The sequence below is a fragment of the Trachypithecus francoisi genome, unplaced genomic scaffold (assembly GCF_009764315.1).
Source record: "Trachypithecus francoisi isolate TF-2019V2 unplaced genomic scaffold, Tfra_2.0 Lachesis_group2, whole genome shotgun sequence".
In the NCBI taxonomy this organism is placed as follows: Eukaryota; Metazoa; Chordata; class Mammalia; order Primates; family Cercopithecidae; genus Trachypithecus; species Trachypithecus francoisi.
In genome coordinates, this window is record NW_022681465.1 from 151,034,005 (window position 1) to 151,052,833 (window position 18,829).

The following is an 18,829-nucleotide window of genomic DNA, read 5'->3' on the forward strand; positions in this document are numbered from 1 at the left end:
GAACGTCAGCCAAGGAGTCTAGCATATGCCTGTAGTCACAGCTACTTGGAAGGCTAAGGCAGAAGTAGCTCTTGAGTTAGAGGCTGCAGGGTGCTATGATTGTGCCTATAAATAGACACTGCACTCCAGCCTGGATAACACAGTTACCAGGCTGTGTTAAAAAAGAAAAAAAGAAAAAAGATAAAAGAAAAAGAAGAAAAAGAAAAAAGATAAACATGAACAGGGCATAGCCATATGGACAGATTAATCAATAAAGAGCCAGTACTAAGGTATTTTCAGAAGATCAGGGGAATTTTTTAAATGCTCCCAGAAAGAAAGAAAAAAAAAGATGAGGGGAATCACATAAAAAGACATAGGAATCAGAATGGAATCAGTCTTCTGAACAGCAATTCTATATGCAGTCAATAAAAGGAGCAGTGTTTTTGAAGTCTGAGGGAAAATTATTTTCAATCTAGAATGTTATGCCCAAACTATCAATCAAATTAAAAAATAAAATAACAAAATAAGCTCTCAAAAAGTTTTACGCCCTCTGTGTCCATTTCTATGAAGGTACTGAGAGATGTGCATCAACAAAATAAGAGAGTAAACTAAGAAAGAAGAATATACTGGATCTTATAAAAGAAGACCAATAAAGAAAAATATTTTTTAAAGCCCTAGGGTGACAGCCTATAGAGCAACCAGTATGAATGAAGTAGATATCTGGGTGAAAGATCACCAAGAAATAAACATAATTGATAGGTATCTGATACATTTGAATATTTTGAGAAGAAAGAGATTCAAATTAGAGAATGTAAAGAAACTAATATTAGTAAATGGAAAATTACGTAAGTACAAAACAATTTTCAGTTCTAGGAAAAATGTTTCTTGAGAAAGGAAATTTAATTACACTACACTAATGTGTATCTTGAAGAAACCTTAGTAATATGGACACTATCAGTTTAACTTAAAAAAAACTGTAGGCTGCGCATGGTGGCTCACGCCTGTAATCTCAACACTTTGGGAGGCTGAGGTGGGTGAATCACCTGGGGTCAGGAGTTCAAGACGAGCCTGACCAACATGGTGAAACCCCATCTCTACTAAAATACAAAACTTAGCCAGGTGGGGTGGTGGGTGCCTGTAATCCCAGCTACTCAGGAGGCTGAGGCAGGAGAACCACTTGAACCCGGGAGGCAGAGGTTACAGTGAGGTGAGATCACACCACTGTACTCCAATCTGGGCTACAGAGTAAGACTCTGCCAAAAACAACAACAACAACAACAACAACAACAAAAACTGTAACAATTTTATTGGGAGAATAGGAGAAAGGGAATGTGCAGTGCTTATATTGGTTTACATTAGTTGGAAAGAAAGTTAAATCGTTTTTAAAAATCCATAGCAAGAAGTGATTAAAATGTAAAATGGAGTTGCAAGATTTAACAACAAAAACATATCATTTAGAAGTATTGAGGTAATTCTAGAAGAAGCCACTCAATAGAAGGAGTCTGGAAATTAAAGAAAATACTGTTTCTTTTCTTTCTTTTTTTTTTTTGGAGACCCAGCCATTGCACTCCAGCCTGGGTGAAAAGAGCGAAACATCGTCTCAAAAAACAAAACAAAACGAAACAAAAAACCCAAGAGAAAAACCAAAGTCGGTGTTCTAGAGTGAGAAATAATAATCAATAAATTATTGAACACTTGGAAAGGATTAAAACCTTAAAATTATTCATTAGAAATGGATTAACTACCTGTTACTTAATATAAAAAGGATTTACAATGTTATTCACAATGATATGCAATACGTGAAAATTGAAAATAGGCCTGGCCCCGCGTAATCTCAGCACTTTGGGAGGCTGAGGGGAGTGCATCGCTTGAGCTCAGAAGTTAAAGACCAGCCTAAGAAATGTTGTGACGATCCGTTTCTACAAAAAATACAGAAAGTAACTGGCACTGTGGCGCATGCCTGTAGTCCTAGCTACTTGAAGGCTGAGGTGAGCTGATCGCTTGAGCCCAGGAGGCAGAGGTTGCAGTGAGCTGAGATCCTGCCACTGACCTCCAGTCTGGGTGGCTCAAGACTCTGTATAAAAAAAAAAAAAAATGCTGGGTGCGCAGTGGCTCACGCCTGTATTCCCAGCACCTTGGGAGGCCAAGGCGGGTGGATCATGAGGTCAAGAGTTTCAGACCCACCTGGCCAACATGGTGAAACCCCAAGTCTACTAAAGATTAAAAAAAAAAATTTTAGCCGGGCGTGGTGGTGGGCGCCTGTAATGCCAGCTACTCGGGAGGCTGAGGCAGGAGAATTGCTTGAACCCGAGAGGGGGAGGTTGCAGTGAGCTGAGATCACACCACTGCACTCCAGCCAGGGTGACAGAATGAGACTCGGTCAAAAAAAAAAAAAAAAAAGTGGGGGAAGAAAAGAAAAAATTAAAAATACGATTAGTTGTATTGCATAATAACGTAACTAGGTTTAAATTAAATAATATCGATATGGTTCTATAAAACTAAAAATGTACATGAAAATGTAAATAGCATTCTTACTAAAAATTAAATTCAAAGCTATTTTGAAGGGTGGGGTTTTCTTCACTATTCTTCCCAGGACCTTTTGCCTGGATATTAGGGATAACCGGTTTTAGGAACTTGAATTCATTTGTCCCGGAGCCACCTGTCAGACACACCTCATACTGGTAGCTCTGGGATAGGGTGCCGGTGCCGCTCACGTCCACCAGATGCCCTGGAAAGGGGCCCTCGGGCACCAAGCAGCGACCCACCGAGGCCGCCCTGCTCCTCCTGCACAGCCGCACAGCCACCAACAGGAGCACCGACAAGAGAAATAGCGACGACACCGAGGCCAACGCCACCACCAGGTAGACGGTGAGCGATTCCGTCTGGGCCTGGGCCGGAGCCGCCTCTGGGAGCGACAGATAGGGCTGGGAGAAGCCGTCCACCAGGAGCACTTGCAACGTGGCCGTGACTGAGCGCGGAGGCTCGCCATTATCCTTGACCAGCACCACCAGCCTGTGCTTGGCTGCGTCGCGCTCGCTCAGCAGCCTGGCGGTGCGCACCTCGCCATTGTGAGCCCACACGCCGAACAGCCCAGGCTCCGTGGCCTTGAGCAGCTGGTACGACAGCCAGGCGTTCTGGCCCGAGTCACCATCCACCGCCACCACCTTGGTCACCAGATAGCCCGGCTCGGCAGCACGGGGCACCAGCTCGGTGCAGGGCGCGGAGCCATTCTGCAGCGGGTACAGCACGAAGGGCGAGTTGTCGTTGGCGTCCAGCACCAGCACGCGCACCAGCGCCTTGCTGCTCAGCGCCGGGGAGCCGCGGTCTGCGGCGCCCACGTGGAACTCGAACTCCTGCAGGGCCTCGTAGTCCAGAGACCTGAGGGCGAACAGGTGGCCGTTGTCTGTGTTGATGGAAACTAGGGAGGCCAGGGGCAGGTGCGGGTCCTGGGGCGGCAGCAGCGAGTAGGTGACCTGAGCGTTGGTGCCTGAGTCTCTGTCTGTGGCGCTGACGCTGCCGATGTGCAGGGCGGGGCTGTTGTTCTCGCGGACGAACAGGGTGTAGGAGGTTTGGGTGAAGGTGGGGGCGTTGTCATTGATGTCGGAGACCAACACAGTTGTATTGTACTCGGTTTTCAGCCTGGGTATCCCCAAGTCGGTGACGGTGATGGTGATATTGTACTCGGCTGTGCTCTCTCTGTCCAGTGGTCTCTCTATTTCCAACGTGTAATAATTCTCAACTGAAGATTTTAGCACGAATGGGAGGTCTTCTGGAATGGAACAAACAATTCTTCCGTTGTCCCCAGAGTCTATATCTTGGATACTAAAAACCATAACCACGGTCTCTGGTGTATTTTCTGGGATTGGACTGGTAATTGATGACACAGTGATTTCAGGAGCATTGTCATTTACATCCATCACCTGAATTCTGACTGTAGATTTTCCAAAAAGTCCTCCCCCATCTGTGGCTTGAATGATTATTGAGTATGATTCAATCGTTTCAAAATCCAAAGGTGCTGTTAAAGTAATGTCTCCAGACTGTTGATTAATTTCAAATGTCTTGCGAATATCTTCTGAAGCATGGGATAAAGTATAGCATATTTCACCATTTGTTCCAGAGTCTAAATCCCAAGCTGAGACAGTCAAAACCAGCGAGCCAAGGATGCTATTCTCTGGAATCTTCACCTCATAAAAAGCCTGCTCAAATTCAGGGGAGTTGTCATTAATGTCCACAACCACCACTTTGACCAAGGCAGTTCCAGACCTGGGAGGGGACCCGCCATCCAGAGCAGTGAGGATGAAACTGAGCTCCGGGCGCTCTTCATAATCCAGTGCCCTGTCCAGAACTAACTCGGGGTATTTCCTATTGTCTGGATTGACTCTCATTTTAATGTGAAAATGAGAGTTGGGGCTTATTGTGTAGGTTTTTACAGCATTGATTCCTACATCTAAATCCTCCGCACTTTCTAGTAAGAACACAGCACCAACAGGACTATTCTCTGGGATTTCTAGGAGCATTTGTTTTTCCAAGAAGATAGGAGAGTGATCATTTATATCCCTGACCTGGAGTTCAATTTGTAAAAACTGCGTGGGGTTTTTCATTAACACCTGGAAATGTAGCACACAAGGCTGGATGGAACCGCAGAGCTCCTCCCTGTCTAGTGTTTCACTTAAGAGCAAATCCCCAGTGTTTAAGTCCAGCTGCAAACGCTGTTTCTTATCATTAGAGACCACCTGAGCCCCCCGTAAGGACAGTTCTCTCACCTTTAGCCCCAGGTCCTTTGCCAGATTGCCTACAAAACTCCCGCTCTGCATTTCCTCTGCCACGGAAAAGCTCCCAGGTTCAGAGCCCGCCTGAGACATTCCCAGCAAAACAAAGAGAAGCAGGACTTGCCTTATCTGCTGAGTGCGTGCTCTTCCGTTCTCCATAGCTCCTTTCTTGTAGGCTTCTTGAAGAATGGCTTCAGTTCTGGGGAACGTGTCTCTGACTTGTCCACCAAATCCTCTATGGTCTAAGGATTTTAACCCTGTTGAATGGCTTCTAAGTCACCCTCTTGAAGGCTTGTTCTTTCTGTCTTCTGCTTCTCTGTGTGCACTGGTTATCAGTGTTCACAACGCCATCCAGTCAATTTACTTTTCACGATGTTATCCTGCAGCGCCACCAAGTGTCTCCATAGATTTTCACAGTTTGGTGAAAGCTACCTAAATTCCATTCACTTATATGTCCTCTGGAAACAAACATTGTTTTATTCATTGTGTTCAAGTGATTACAAATATATTGCACCTTCTATAATAATTATTTCATATTCTCTTTAGTTTGATATGCTGTTAATACTCATCTTAAAGCATTTACCTTTCCCTACTCTCCACACAGCCAAACATGCTTAGTTGTGGTGAATACAGAAATACAAGATGTGATTCCTGGACCCCAATGGTTTGTAATCTCTCTGAGAAGATTGGAAACATAAAACAACAATAATATTATCAAGCTGTACAAAATTCTATCACTACTTGACTTTCCTTAGGTGGTAATGAAAAGGCAAAGTATACATGGGTCATTTTAGAAGTCTTCTCATATTTGATATGAAACTGGATTAACCATGAGATGGGACATACTTTGATAGTTATGATAGCACAAGAAGGCATTCATTTAGATTTCCTTGGTAACAAAGAATTGTGAACTGCTAGAAAGTAAAGTAAGATATTGGGAGTAGAACACATTATGAGAATCCTTGATTTAGTTCCAGCTTCTCAAAAAATAATAAGTGCACAAGCATGTTAGTTTCATTTAAAGCAGGCTTATTTCTGAGACTGGCCTCCCTCAGTTTCCCAAGATTTATTCCAGCAACAATTATGGCTATCTGCTTTGTTTTTCAGCTCAAGAAGCTGAAGAGATTTTCTTCCTCAATAATAGAACAAAATCTTAGCCTTCATTCTGATTAGCCCAATTGAGAGCACTTCAGCCTGTTACTGAAGAAATCAGTGTCTCAAGATGTATAGGATTAAAGGTAGAGATTATAGTCCTAGAATCTAAAGACTCCATTTTTGGCCCTTTGTTTTAATCCAGTCAGAAATTGCCCCTTAAACCTGAGGTGGTTTCAGTCCTAGCTGAAATGCATGGCTCCTACATAATGAGGGGGATGGTTGGAATAGGTGCTTGGAACCTGCCAATGGTATCCACTATTAGACATCTCAAAATACTCTCAAGAATGTAGGACATCTAAGAAGTCTGCAGGTTAAAAAAAATGCTAATTTCAAATTACATTCATAAAAATGTGAACTAGATACATGGTTGAAAAATTATCAGTGCAGAAGAGTAGAAATTCAATAGTATGTGGATTGACTATACAATTATTCTTCCTTCTTCTCAACCCCCTCTAAAATGACAGAAAAATAACAAAAGGTATGAACTCACAAAGACTAAGAATACATAAGTGAATACACAAATTACCTGATGATAGGAAGCAGATGAAAGAACAACTGACAACAGTTCCAAGAAATGTCTAAAATAAAGTTCCTGCATTGGAGATACTAAAAATAAACCACTGGATTTTCCCTACATAATCCTAGTACGTACCAGACTTGGAGGAACCAGGTGTATAAGAAGGCTGAAGTGAAGTAAGGGCTTTAAAAAGAATTTATTAGTTGAAAGTATGTATACTGGATAGTTGACTTCTGTGGTCTTTTCGCCATCATACAGAGACAAGAAAATAACTGAGAGCCAGAGAATGGAAAGCTTATACTCTGGAGAAATTAGATTACATTCTGGAGAAATTATACTATCTCCAGTCTTGGAAACCTCAGGCAGAGCTGAGTGAAAGTAGGAGGTATGAAACTAAAGATAAGGAGATTAGGCAAAACACTGCCTTCTGTATAGTGAGACTCCTAGTCATGATACTCTCAGATTGTAGGACACAAGATATATGCCTGACGTCTTCTCCATCAAACCCCAGAACATTTAATATTGTAGAATTCTATCCCGGGGAATATGAAAGGTGCAGATAAAGACTTACATGTACTGATATGTGGGGGTTTCCCAAGGTAGCAGCTCTATCCTTTCATGGTTACATTAGAGTGAAGCCCTGTCATCAATACTCATGGAGGGTTGACTGTCAGCATTTGCTGTGTCATCATTCACATATATAACAAGATAGCCAAAGATCACAAGACTTTTGAGAAAATACTTACAACATGAAATAGAAAGACCAAAACTATAATACTACCACCACACACAAAAAGCAACAGGAGGCAATAGATATAATTCAGAAAACAAAAGAAAGTCTTTTAAAACGTCTGATTAATATCCCTAGAGAAACAAAATGTAATAAGAGCTAACACTTATTGACTTATTCTAAGTTCATTATTCTAGTGCCTCATATGTATTTACCTAGTTAATGTTAACAATAACCCTATCAAGTACATATTCATATCTGGAAGACAAAGAATAGCTTAGGGCTTAAGTGCCCCTTACTAGCTATATAGCCTTAGGCAAATTCTCCCCTTTGATTCACTTGCAAGTTTAAAATAGGTATAATAATAACTCTTACTATATAATGCATTTTTAAAGAATAAATAGATTAATTATAGGTGAAATAAGATTTACATTTGCAAATTTGTAATATGTCATGAAAAACCAAAAGAGCTCTTAAAAATAAATATTTGTTATCCAAAAAGAAAAACTTAAATATGAAGATTAGATGATTACATGAATTGTCTAATAAGTAGAACAAGAGATGGAAAAGAAGAAAAAAATTATAATTTAGAGTCTCAGGAAATCAATGCAGGAGGTGCAATATTTAATGAGATTCTGGTTAAAGTGAGACTGTAGAAAACTCAATGGATAAGCTATTACTAAAATATAACAAGAAAATTTCTCAGAACTTATAGTGAGAGTCTATATGTTAACAGGGTATGCCTACATGGCCAGATTAATAAATAAAATACCTATATTAAGGTCTTTTCAGAATACCAGGAAAAAGTTTTTCAGGGCTTCCAGGGAAGGAGGTAAGAGAGAAGGAACAAAGAGAGGTGGAATCAAAATCAAGTCAGTCTTTTGAAAAGGAACTCGACATGCAATGAGTAAAAGAAACAGCTTCAGCTTTCAAAATCTGAGGGAAAATTATTTTCAAACTAGAATTTTATACCCAGTCAAACTATCAAGCAAATGAAAACAAACAAAAAAGATGTCTTCACAATGTAAGGAGACAATTTTTAAAAATCTCTTCTGCATTCATTTATATGAAGGCCTTGAGAGATGTGTGCCAGCTGAATAAGAGAGTAAACTAAGAAAGAAGAGAATACTGGACCTTGTAAAAGGAGACTCATGAAGGAAAGTACTGAAGTGAAAAAAGTCCCAGGGTAACAGTCTATAGATGAACCAGTCTAAATGAAACAGAGGAAATTCAGGTTGAAAGAGCTCCTGAAAGTAAATGTCATTGACAGAGTATCTTAAAAATTGGAATATTTTTAAGAAGAAAATATATTGAAATGAAAGATATGGAAAAAAGCAATAGAAGTACATAGAAAATTATGCAAGTATGAAATAACAATTATGAACTCTAGGAACCATACTTTTCAAGTAAGGAGATGTAATTATAGTACAGTACACAAATACATATTCTGAAGCACACAGCAATATAGATACTAACTACTAATTTAACTAAGAAACTGTGGCATCTCTATTGGGAGAATAGGAGAAAAACAATTTGCAATGTTTGTATGTGTTTGCTAGTTTGGAAATAAGAAAGCTAAGTGCTTTTCTATTATAGAAAGAAATGGTTCAAATACAAAACAGTATCAAGATATAGTATTATAAACATATTATTTATAAATATTGAGATCAAGAAGAAATCACATTGTGGTAAGGGACTGGTAGAACAGCTAATTTAGAAAATTATAAAATGTTAGTTATATATAGTATATATTTAACATATAGTAATATAAAAAACTAATGAAACTTGTTTTTCGTTCTAACCTTTAGTTCCTCTTGATTATTAAAAATTTGGTAATTAAAATAAATATGCAACATAAAAATGAATATCTCCAGCAATCTCAAACACGAATTTCAAAATGGTTTATTTGTATTCATTTTCATGCAGATTGTAATTATATTTCAGTTATAAGGCATAGTCTGTTTTATACATCAGCAAAAGTTAACATAAGAAAATATTGGCCAAGTGAAAGTAGCATGCTTAAACATAAAATAATAAGTATATAAACTAAGGGTATTATTGATGTTCAATATTGCTCACAATATGCTTTGTTTCATTTTGTCAAGAGCATAGTAGTAGAGAAATATTTCTTTTTAAATACATGATTTAGAAATAAATGACATGGTTTTCAAACACGAATATATAGAATGTTAGAATGAGCTTGGAAATGTAGATATGCCTTCTTAAATAGAGCAAGTACACTATAGACAGAAATGATTAGAATCATGGGATGCAAGCTCTGAAATGAATCAAAACCTCAGATTTTTGTGATGAGATATAATAGTAATTAATTCCTTGGGCAGTTGGAAAGAATTAAAATCTTAACACTATCATTTAGAAAAAAAATACTAATTACATTAAACCTAGTTGTTATTAATGCAAAAAAAAGACATGAAACATTGTAAAATCACAGGGATATACTACTGGAAAATAATGCTTGAAGTTGCATAATAACTTAAATCTGGGATTTAAAAGTAAACTAATGGAAACATGGCTATGCAACACACCAAAAGTACATGAAACTAAAAACAGACTTTACTGAATATTAAATCCAAAGCTATTTCGGAAGGTGGAATTTTGTTCACCTTTCCTCCCAGGGCCCTGTGTCTGAATATCTGAAATAATTGGTTTCAAGAACTTGAACTCACTGGTTCCGGGGCCTCCCGTCAGACACACCTCATACTGGTAGCTCTGGGACAGGGTCCCAGCGCCGCTCATGTCCACCAGATGCCCTGGAAAGGGCCCCTCGGGCACCGAGCAGCGACCCACAGAGGCGGCCCTGCTCCTCCTGCACAGCCGCACCGCCACGAACAGGAGCACTGAAAAGAGGAACAGCGACGACACCGAGGCCAACGCCACCACCAGGTAAACGGTGAGCGAGTCGGCCTCGACCTGGGCCGGTGCCGCCTCTGGGAGAGGCAGGTAGGGCTGGGAGAAGCCCTCCACCAGGAGCACGTGTAGCGTGGTGGTGGCTGAGCGCGGAGGCTCGCCATTGTCCTTGACCAGCACCACCAGCCTGTGCTTGGCCGCGTCGCGCTCGCTCAGCAGCCTGGCGGTGCGCACCTCGCCATTGTGCGCCCACACACCGAACAGCCCGGGTTCCGTGGCCTTGAGCAGCTGGTACGACAGCCAGGCATTCTGGCCCGAGTCGCCGTCCACCGCCACCACCTTGGTCACCAGGTAACCTGGCTCGGCCGCCCGGGGCACCAGCTCGGTGCAGGGCGCGGAGCCATTCTGCAGCGGGTACAGCACGAAGGGCGAGTTGTCGTTGGCGTCCAGCACCAGCACGCGCACCAGCGCCTCGCTGCTCAGCGCCGGGGAGCCACGGTCTGCGGCGCCTACGTGGAACTCGAAGGCCTGCAGGGCTTCGTAGTCCAGCGACCTGAGGGCGAACAGGTGGCCGTTGTCCGCGTTGATGGAGACCAGGGAGGCGACGGGCTGGTGCGGGTCCTGGGGCGGCAGCAGCGAGTAGGTGACCTGGGCGTTGGTGCCTGAGTCTCTGTCTATGGCGCTGACGCTGCCGATGTGCAAGGCGGGGCTGTTGTTCTCGCGGACGAACAGGGTGTAGAAGGTTTGGGTGAAGGTGGGGGCGTTGTCATTGACGTCGGAAACCAGCACGGTTATGTTGTGCTCGGTTTTCAGCCTGGGTGTCCCCAAGTCAGTGACGGTGATAGTGATGTTGTACGCAGCTCTGCTCTCTCTGTCCAGCGCACCTTCTGTCATTAGGATGTAAAAATTCTCCACAGAAGGTTTTAGTAGGAATGGCAGATTCTCTTGAATGTAGCAAACCATCTTTCCATTTTCTCCAGAGTCTCTGTCATTAATCTTAAAAACAGCCAGTACCGTCTCAGGAGAATTCTCAGCAACAGAGTTGGAAAGTGATGATATGATGAGTTCAGGGGCATTGTCATTGGTGTCCAATACTTCCACCAAAACCCTACATATTGCAGAAAGGCCTCCACCGTCCATTGCCTGTATATTTATTTCGTAAGAATTTACTAACTCATAATCAAGCAATTCTCTGAGAAAGATTTCCCCAGAAAAAGGATTGATTTGAAAGGTTGTTCGAATATTTTCTGAGGCATCAAAAAATGAATAGGATACTTCCGCGTTAACTCCAGAGTCTATATCTTCTGCCGATACCTTAAAAATAAGGAACCCAATGGGGCTGTTTTCTGGAGCCTGGGTCTCATACAGAGCCTGGGCAAACTGTGGGGCATTGTCATTGACGTCCAAGATCATAATGCCTATAGTGGAGGTCCCAGACCTGGGTGGAGACCCACCATCCAGCGCTGTGAGGGTTAAGCTGAACTCTCCCTGCTCCTCCCGATCCAGTGCTTTGTCCAACACTAGCTCTGGATATATCATGCCTTCATCACTGCCACCAATTTTAACATGGAAAAAAGAGTTGGGGCTGATCGTGTAGTTTTGGATACCGTTAGGTCCTCCATCTGGATCCTGTGCTCTTTCTAGTCGAAATACTGTCCCTTCAGCAGTATTTTCTGATATTTTTAAGACTGTTTCTTTGTCCTGAAACACTGGCGAGTGATCATTTATATCCCTGACTCTCAGCTCAACCCGGTAAATCTGAAAGGGATCATCCATTAAAATTTGGAAATACAGTATACAGGGCTCTTTAGGGCCACACAGCTTCTCTCGGTCCAGTTTCTCATTTGTGAGCAAATTCCCAGTGTGTGAATCCAGGAGCAGGTATTGTTTGCTACCATCGGAAACCACCCTGGTTCCCCTTGCAGCCAGCTCCCCCTCTGCTAGTCCCAGATCCTTTGCCAGATTGACCACAAAGGATCCTCTGTCTGTTTCCTCAGTCACCGAATAACGTCCAAACCCAGAACCTGCCAAGGACACTCCCCAAAAAAGAAAAAGAAACAGGACTTGCCTTTGTCTTGGGAAGCTGAACCCCCTGGCCTCCATAGCTGCTGCTTTCCTCAATGTCAGTCTCAATCACACTGCCCCAGCACAAATAGCAATCGCAAACCCAGACTTATGTGTAGCAGAGATCTAGGGTTTTTAATTTTTCCTTTCCTAATCGGGGGCTCGACAGCTTTTCTTCTCAGCCCATCTGTCTCGATCTTTCCTTTTTGTCAAGGACTTCCGTAGCATTCTGGTCAATTTTGTTCCTCCATCTCTTTAGCCTGCAGCGCCACCTTGTGGCTTCCAATACAGTCAAATGGCTGTGTCCAATTTTTGTGTTTGTCTATATAAAAATTCTTCATTGCTTCATGAGAAAAGTTAAAAACTGAACAGTTGAAAAAATGTTTCTAGTAGTAACCCTGTTCAATTCTGTGTTAGATTTAGCTGTGTACTAGGCCTTTCGCCTCTGACACAACTCTTATGCAAACAAAGGGAAAATTGTGGGTGCCTCCTGGAACCACCAAAATAATCGATTTCACTTTCTCCAAAACTTTGGGCATAGGAACACCAAAAACTAACAACAACAAAAAACATGTTTCACATCTTCTTCAACAAATTTCTTCAAGATCTCATTACATTGCCTAACTAGAATCACTGCTCTGTAGTCCAGAACCAAGCATTTAGGCTGTCTCTCCACTGTGCTTCTCTAAAACTTATGCATACAACTATGCTTACTCTATAAATATTATTGCTTTATGTTTCAGGCCAATTTTCCCCCTCATCAGTGTGTGAACTACTTGAGAACACTATGTCTTAGTCATCTTCGGTTGGCAGATTAGCCACTCACTAAATGCTTGCTATATTAAGGCATGCATAAATAAACTCTAGTAAGACATGAAACAACCGTGCCTTTCGAACTCTGCTATTTGAAAATTATTTTCTTTAATTTGTTCATACTTTGCAATTTTTTTTCTTATATTGGCTTTAAAATAACTTGCAGAGTTAAAGAAGGGACTGGCCTTTATTTTCAGGTCCCTTTTAATAGAAATCTAGTAGGCCCTAATTTCTCTGAACCAAATAAGGGGAGGTAAAGAACAGATCAAACTAACACTTATCCTAACACTATTGAAAGTGAGAACAAATTATTAAATCTGACTCACACAGAATTTTATTCAAAGGGCTAATATCTAGAAAGAAGCTCAAATTTTCACATAATAAGTAAGAAATACAGATTAAACATAGGGAGGTTTTACAGAGAAAGGGCTAGATACCACCAATATATACTATGATGAATATACAAGCCAAACCATATAAATGTCTCGATAAGTTCCTTTTTTTCCAACTTAATGAGACTGAGTTGTTAGCCATTAAAAATATAACAGGGACCTCCGACTTTTTAAGTCAGAAATAGAAACAATAAATTATTAAATATTTTTACATAATACCTTTGCCTTTTGGCTACAAACACAAACACATTTACACATACTCAATGTCTTACAATGGCTTCTCTTTTTATTTTTAGATAAGGCTGGTTAAAGATTTCTCACATCACAATAGGAATATTATATTTTATTTAGGTTGATATCAATACAGGGAAAATTGAACTTTTTTTTTTTTTTTTTGAGACGGAGTCTTGCTCTTTCGCCCGGGCTGGAGTGCAGTGGCCGGATCTCAGCTCACTGCAAGCTCCGCCTCCCGGGTTTTACGCCATTCTCCTGCCTCAGCCTCCTGAATAGCTGGGACTACAGGCGCCCGCCACCTCGCCTGGCTAGTTTTTTGTATTTTTAGTAGAGACGGGGTTTCACCGTGTTAGCCAGGATGGTCTCGATCTCCTGACCTCGTGATCCGCCCGTCTCGGCCTCCCAAAGTGCTGAGATTACAGGCTTGAGCCACCGCGCCCGGCCATGAACATTTTTTAAAAAGGTAACTTTATGAGACTCCATCTCAAAAAAAACCATAAAACGTTGGATGGGCACATTGGCTCATGCCTGTAATCCCAGAATTTTGGGAGGCTGAGGAAGGAGGATGGCTTGAGCCCAGGAGTTCAAGATCAGCCTGGGCAACCTGGCCAAATCCCATCTCTGCAAAAGACTAGCCAGGCGTGGTGGCACGCACCTGTAGTCCAAGCTACTTGGGAGGCTAAGGTGGGAGGATCCCTTGAGCCCAGGGGGCAGAGGTTGCAGTGAGTCAGGATTGTGCCACTGAACTCCAGCCTGGGTGACAGAGTAAGACCTTGTCTCAGGAAGGAAGGAAGGAAGGAAGGAAGGAAGGAAGGAAGGAAGGAAGGAAGGAACTTTAAAAAGTATTATAATGAAAATTTAGCTTGAACCCACCAAGAATACCAATTTTGAAAGGAAAATAGACAAAAGAAATGTAACATAGGAAATATGCCTAATACATGCAACAGGTTATTCTAATACTTGAGGTTCTAGGAAACTGAGAACTAACATGAAAAATGGAGCAAAATTGAATAGGAAGTAAATAAAATATAAAGACGGTAAAATTTTAAATTATATCAATTTTGAAGATAAAGTCTATTTTGTTAACTGGGATTCCATATGCAACACCTCTTTGGGGTAAATATAAGAAAAAGGGAAACTGAAATTAACAATATAATTTGAACTAACAATCAGAGAAAACACCTTATTGGTGGTGGTGAGCATGAACAATTTAATCAACAAGACAATCATAAGAAGTTAAATAATTTATCAAATGGGTTCCTATCAAGAATTAAACCCAAAGCTATTGTGAAGGGTGGAATAGTAATATATTTCTTTCCCAGTGCCCTAAGGAGGGAAGTTGGGGATAATCGGATTCAGGAACTTGAACTCATTTGCTTCTGAGCCTCCTGTCAGACACACTTCGTACTGGTAGCTCTGGGATAGGGTCCCGGTGCCGCTCACGTCCACCAGATGCCCTGGAAAGGGGCCCTCGGGCACTGAGCAGCGACCCACTGAGGTCGCCCTGCTCCTCCTGCACAGTCTCACTGCTACGAACAGGAGCACCGAGAAGAGGAAGAGCGACGACACCGAGGCCAACGCCACCACCAGGTACACCGTGAGCCAGTCACCCTGGGCCTGGGCGGGGGACGCCTCTGGGAGCGGCAGGTAGGGCTGGGAGAAGCCGTCCACCAAGAGCACGTTCAGCGTGGCGGTGGCCGAGCGCGGAGGCTCGCCATTGTCCTTGACCAGCACCACCAGCCTGTGCTTGGTCGCGTCGCGCTCGCTCAGCAGCCTGGCGGTGCGCACCTCGCCATTGTGCGCCCACACACCGAACAGCCCCGGCTCCGTGGCCTTGAGCAGCTGGTACGACAGCCAGGCATTCTGGCCCGAGTCGCCGTCCACCGCCACCACCTTGGTCACCAGGTAACCTGGCTCGGCCGCCCGGGGCACCAGCTCGGTGCAGGGCGCGGAGCCATTCTGCAGCGGGTACAGCACGAAGGGCGAGTTGTCGTTGGCGTCCAGCACCAGCACGCGCACCAGCGCCTCGCTGCTCAGCGCCGGGGAGCCGCGGTCTGCGGCGCCCACCAGGAACTCGAACCCTTGCAGGGCCTCGTAGTCCAGCGACCTGAGGGCGAACAGGTGGCCGTTGTCCGCGTTGATGGAGACCAGGGAGGAGAGGGGCAGGTGCGGGTCCTGGGGCGGCAGCAGGGAGTAGGTGACCTGAGCGTTGGTGCCTGAGTCTCTGTCTGTGGCGCTGACACTGCCTATGTGTAGGGCGGGGCTGTTGTTTTCGCGGACAAAGAGGGTGTAGGAGGTTTGGGTGAAGGCGGGGGCATTGTCATTGACATCTGATATCTGCACTGTTATGTTGTGCTCCGTTTTCAGCCTTGGAGTACCCATATCTGTGACAGTGAGGGTAATATTATATTCAGCTCTTGCTTCTCTGTCGAGTGCTCTGTCTGTTACCAAGGTGTAAAAGTTCTTGACTGAAGGTTTTAGAAGAAAGGGAAGGTCTTCCTGGATGGAGGAAATCGTCTTCCCATTGTTTCCGGAGTCAGGATCTGAAACGCTGAAAACAGCAACTACAATCTCAGGCGAGTTCTCTGGGATGGGGCTGGTGAGTGCAGAAATGGTCACCTGTGGGGGATTGTCATTCACATCCACCACCTGCAGGAGAAGAGTGCACTTTCCTGAAAGACCTCCCCCATCTGTGGCTTTGATGTGCACTTCATAAGACGTAACCGCTTCGAAATCTACTTGTTTTCTCAGTCGAATTTCCCCTGTCATAGCATTTACCTCCAACGTTTTACTAATATCCTCTGAAGGCTGAAAGAGTGAGTATGATATTTTTCCATTGGCTCCGCTGTCTAAATCCCTGGCGGAGACGGTGGCAACCAGGGAGCCAAGGGAGCTGTTCTCTGGAATCCGCACTTTGTAGATGGGCTGCTCAAATTCAGGGGCGTTATCATTGATGTCCACCACTTCAATGCGGACCTGAGCAGTTCCAGATCGCGGTGGAGAGCCGCCATCCAGCGCTGTCAGGGTTAATCTTAGTTGAGGCTCCTCCTCCCGATCCAGCTCTTTATCCAACACTAGCTCAGGGTATTTCCTGCCATCATTGCGTTCTTTGGTTAGAACCCCAAAATGGGAATTTGGGCTGATTTTATAGTTTTGGACATTATTGCTTCCTACGTCCAAGTCCAAAGCATGATACAGAGGGAACTCAGTTCCTAGAGGACTGTTTTCCGGTATTTTTAGAATCATTTCCTTTTCAGTGAATATGGGAGAATGGTCATTTATATCTATCACCCTCAGTTCAGCCTGAAATATTTCTAAAGGTTTTTCCATTAACACTTGGAAATGTAGTATGCAAGGCTCAGTGGGACCACATAGCTCCTCTCGATCTAGCTTCTCATTTATGAGCAAATCCCCAGTTTGAACCTTGAGCTGCAAATGCTGTTTGTTCCCCTGGGAAATGATCCTGGCCCTGCGGGTGGACATCTCTGTCAACCCCAACCCCAGGTCTTTTTCTAGATTTGCCACAAAAGAGCCTCTCTCCGTTTCTTCCACTACGGAATAGGATCCCAACTCGGCGCCAGCCCCAGACAAGCTCAGCAAAACAAAGAAAACAAGGACTTGCCTTTGTCTCCGACTGTGCATCCTTCCAATCTCCATTGCTTTTTGGTGAGAAGTTGGTTCACAGAAGCTTCACGTATCTCCAGGATCCTAGTAGCATGGTTTTGCAGTCCAGAATGTCAGAACCAAGCAGCCCAGTGGGGTCTTAAAGAGGTTTCACATTCGGGTTTGTTCTGGCTCCGCTATTCTTTTGTTTCCAGGCTTTGGGAAACAGTTTGCTGGATCATGGAGCGGCATGGGCAAGTCTATTTTCCATCATCTTAACCTGCAGCGCCACCACGCGTTCTCACTGAGTTTTTTATTTTCTGGTTTGAAATTGGCGGCAAAATAATTTTAAATATGCTGAATAGACTATGTAATATAAAACACTGAGTTCTATTTTCATGTAGTTTTCGTGTATACAGATGGAGCTCTGTGATGTTGCACAGGGAGGAGTACAAAGAGGAGACTGTCATTTATGTTATTGACTGTTCAATGCTGTTGAGATTAATGATTAAATAAAATTCAATGAACATTTAACCAGACATAGAATATACACTTAGGATCAAAATATTTCTGAAGTAACGTGGGAACAGTTTCACAAGTACATCTTTTTCGTGGTACCTATATAGACACTGTGAGTAGCCACTGCAAAATTGCAATCAGTGGTAGTTCTAAAGAGTATTTAACAATCGTTTTATTAAAGAATAAATTACTTCCTTTTCTTTCTGACACCTAACCCTGAGAACTGTGAGTTTTTGCAACTTTCAAGTTATTGGCAAACTCATTCCCGAACAGGCAAATCTCAAGGTTCGGTCCGCTACACTTTTGGATTCCCCCCACCCTTTTATCATTTCAATGGTTTTTAATATACTCAGAGGTGTGCATCCGCCATCACAATTTTAGAACATTTTCATCTCAAGAGAAACCTTACATCTTTTAATTATCACCGTACCCCTTCTCCTACCCAACTTAGAATCATATATGTGTGTGTGCGTATGTGCGCACGTGCGTATGTGTGTGTGTGTATAGGTTAACTGAAAAAGATTGAAGAAAAAGAATAAGAAATTCAAGAAATGCAACTATAGGTTAACTCTACTTCCTACTTAGACTCATATCTTTAATAATGGATATGGCATGTAGAGAAGGTACAGGAATATAAATCAGGTTATTTAGCTTATCACAAAGCTCATTTGTAGTATCTGTCCCAGCACACTTAAAGTTTCAATAAGAACATGGATTTATTTGTGCAGAGTAGTAGAAACGAACTATAAACTAAAACTTATATTTTCACATGAGAGTTTAGTTCATGGAGTAGGAGTAGGAATAAGAAATTTCACTTCCTTAGTTAGAAAAACAATGCTCTCAGTTAATGTCTGACCATATAGCATTTGGTTAGACTTAGATTACATTTCAAATTTTTACTTTTATTACTTCAGAATTGTAAGAAATTAACCGTTTTTTGCAGGGGGATGAGGTCTCACTCTGTCATTCAGCCTGGAGTGCAATGGCACAATCTTGGCTCACTTACAGCCTCTGTCTCCTGGGCTCAGGGGATCCTCTCACCTCAGCCTCCTGGGTAGCTGGGGCTACAGGTTCACAAACACACCTGGTAATTTTTGTATGTTTGTTAGAGCCAGTGTTTTCCCCCATTGCCCAGGCTGGTCTCGAACTCCTGAACTCAAAGGGTTCAGCTTGCCTCAGCCTCCCA

General features: G+C 42.9%; 3 protein-coding genes across 3 annotated transcripts; all 3 read right to left on the bottom strand.

Moving 5' to 3' along the window:
* Positions 1–1,543: 1,543 nt before the first annotated feature.
* PCDHB11 (protocadherin beta 11) lies at positions 1,544–5,369 on the bottom strand. Its single transcript, XM_033180903.1, has one exon. It carries the CDS (start codon positions 4,905–4,907, stop codon positions 2,514–2,516), a length of 2,394 nt encoding a protein of 797 aa, XP_033036794.1. The 5' UTR covers positions 4,908–5,369; the 3' UTR covers positions 1,544–2,513.
* Positions 5,370–9,039: 3,670 nt separating this feature from the next.
* PCDHB10 (protocadherin beta 10) lies at positions 9,040–13,004 on the bottom strand. The gene has a single exon (XM_033180906.1). The coding sequence runs from the start codon at positions 12,119–12,121 to the stop codon at positions 9,725–9,727; it is 2,397 nt and encodes a 798-aa protein (XP_033036797.1). The 5' UTR covers positions 12,122–13,004; the 3' UTR covers positions 9,040–9,724.
* A 1,281-nt stretch (positions 13,005–14,285) lies between these two features.
* Positions 14,286–17,571, bottom strand: PCDHB16 (protocadherin beta 16). Its single transcript, XM_033180914.1, has one exon. It carries the CDS (start codon positions 17,176–17,178, stop codon positions 14,848–14,850), a length of 2,331 nt encoding a protein of 776 aa, XP_033036805.1. The 5' UTR covers positions 17,179–17,571; the 3' UTR covers positions 14,286–14,847.
* Between the last annotated feature and the right edge of the window lie 1,258 nt (positions 17,572–18,829).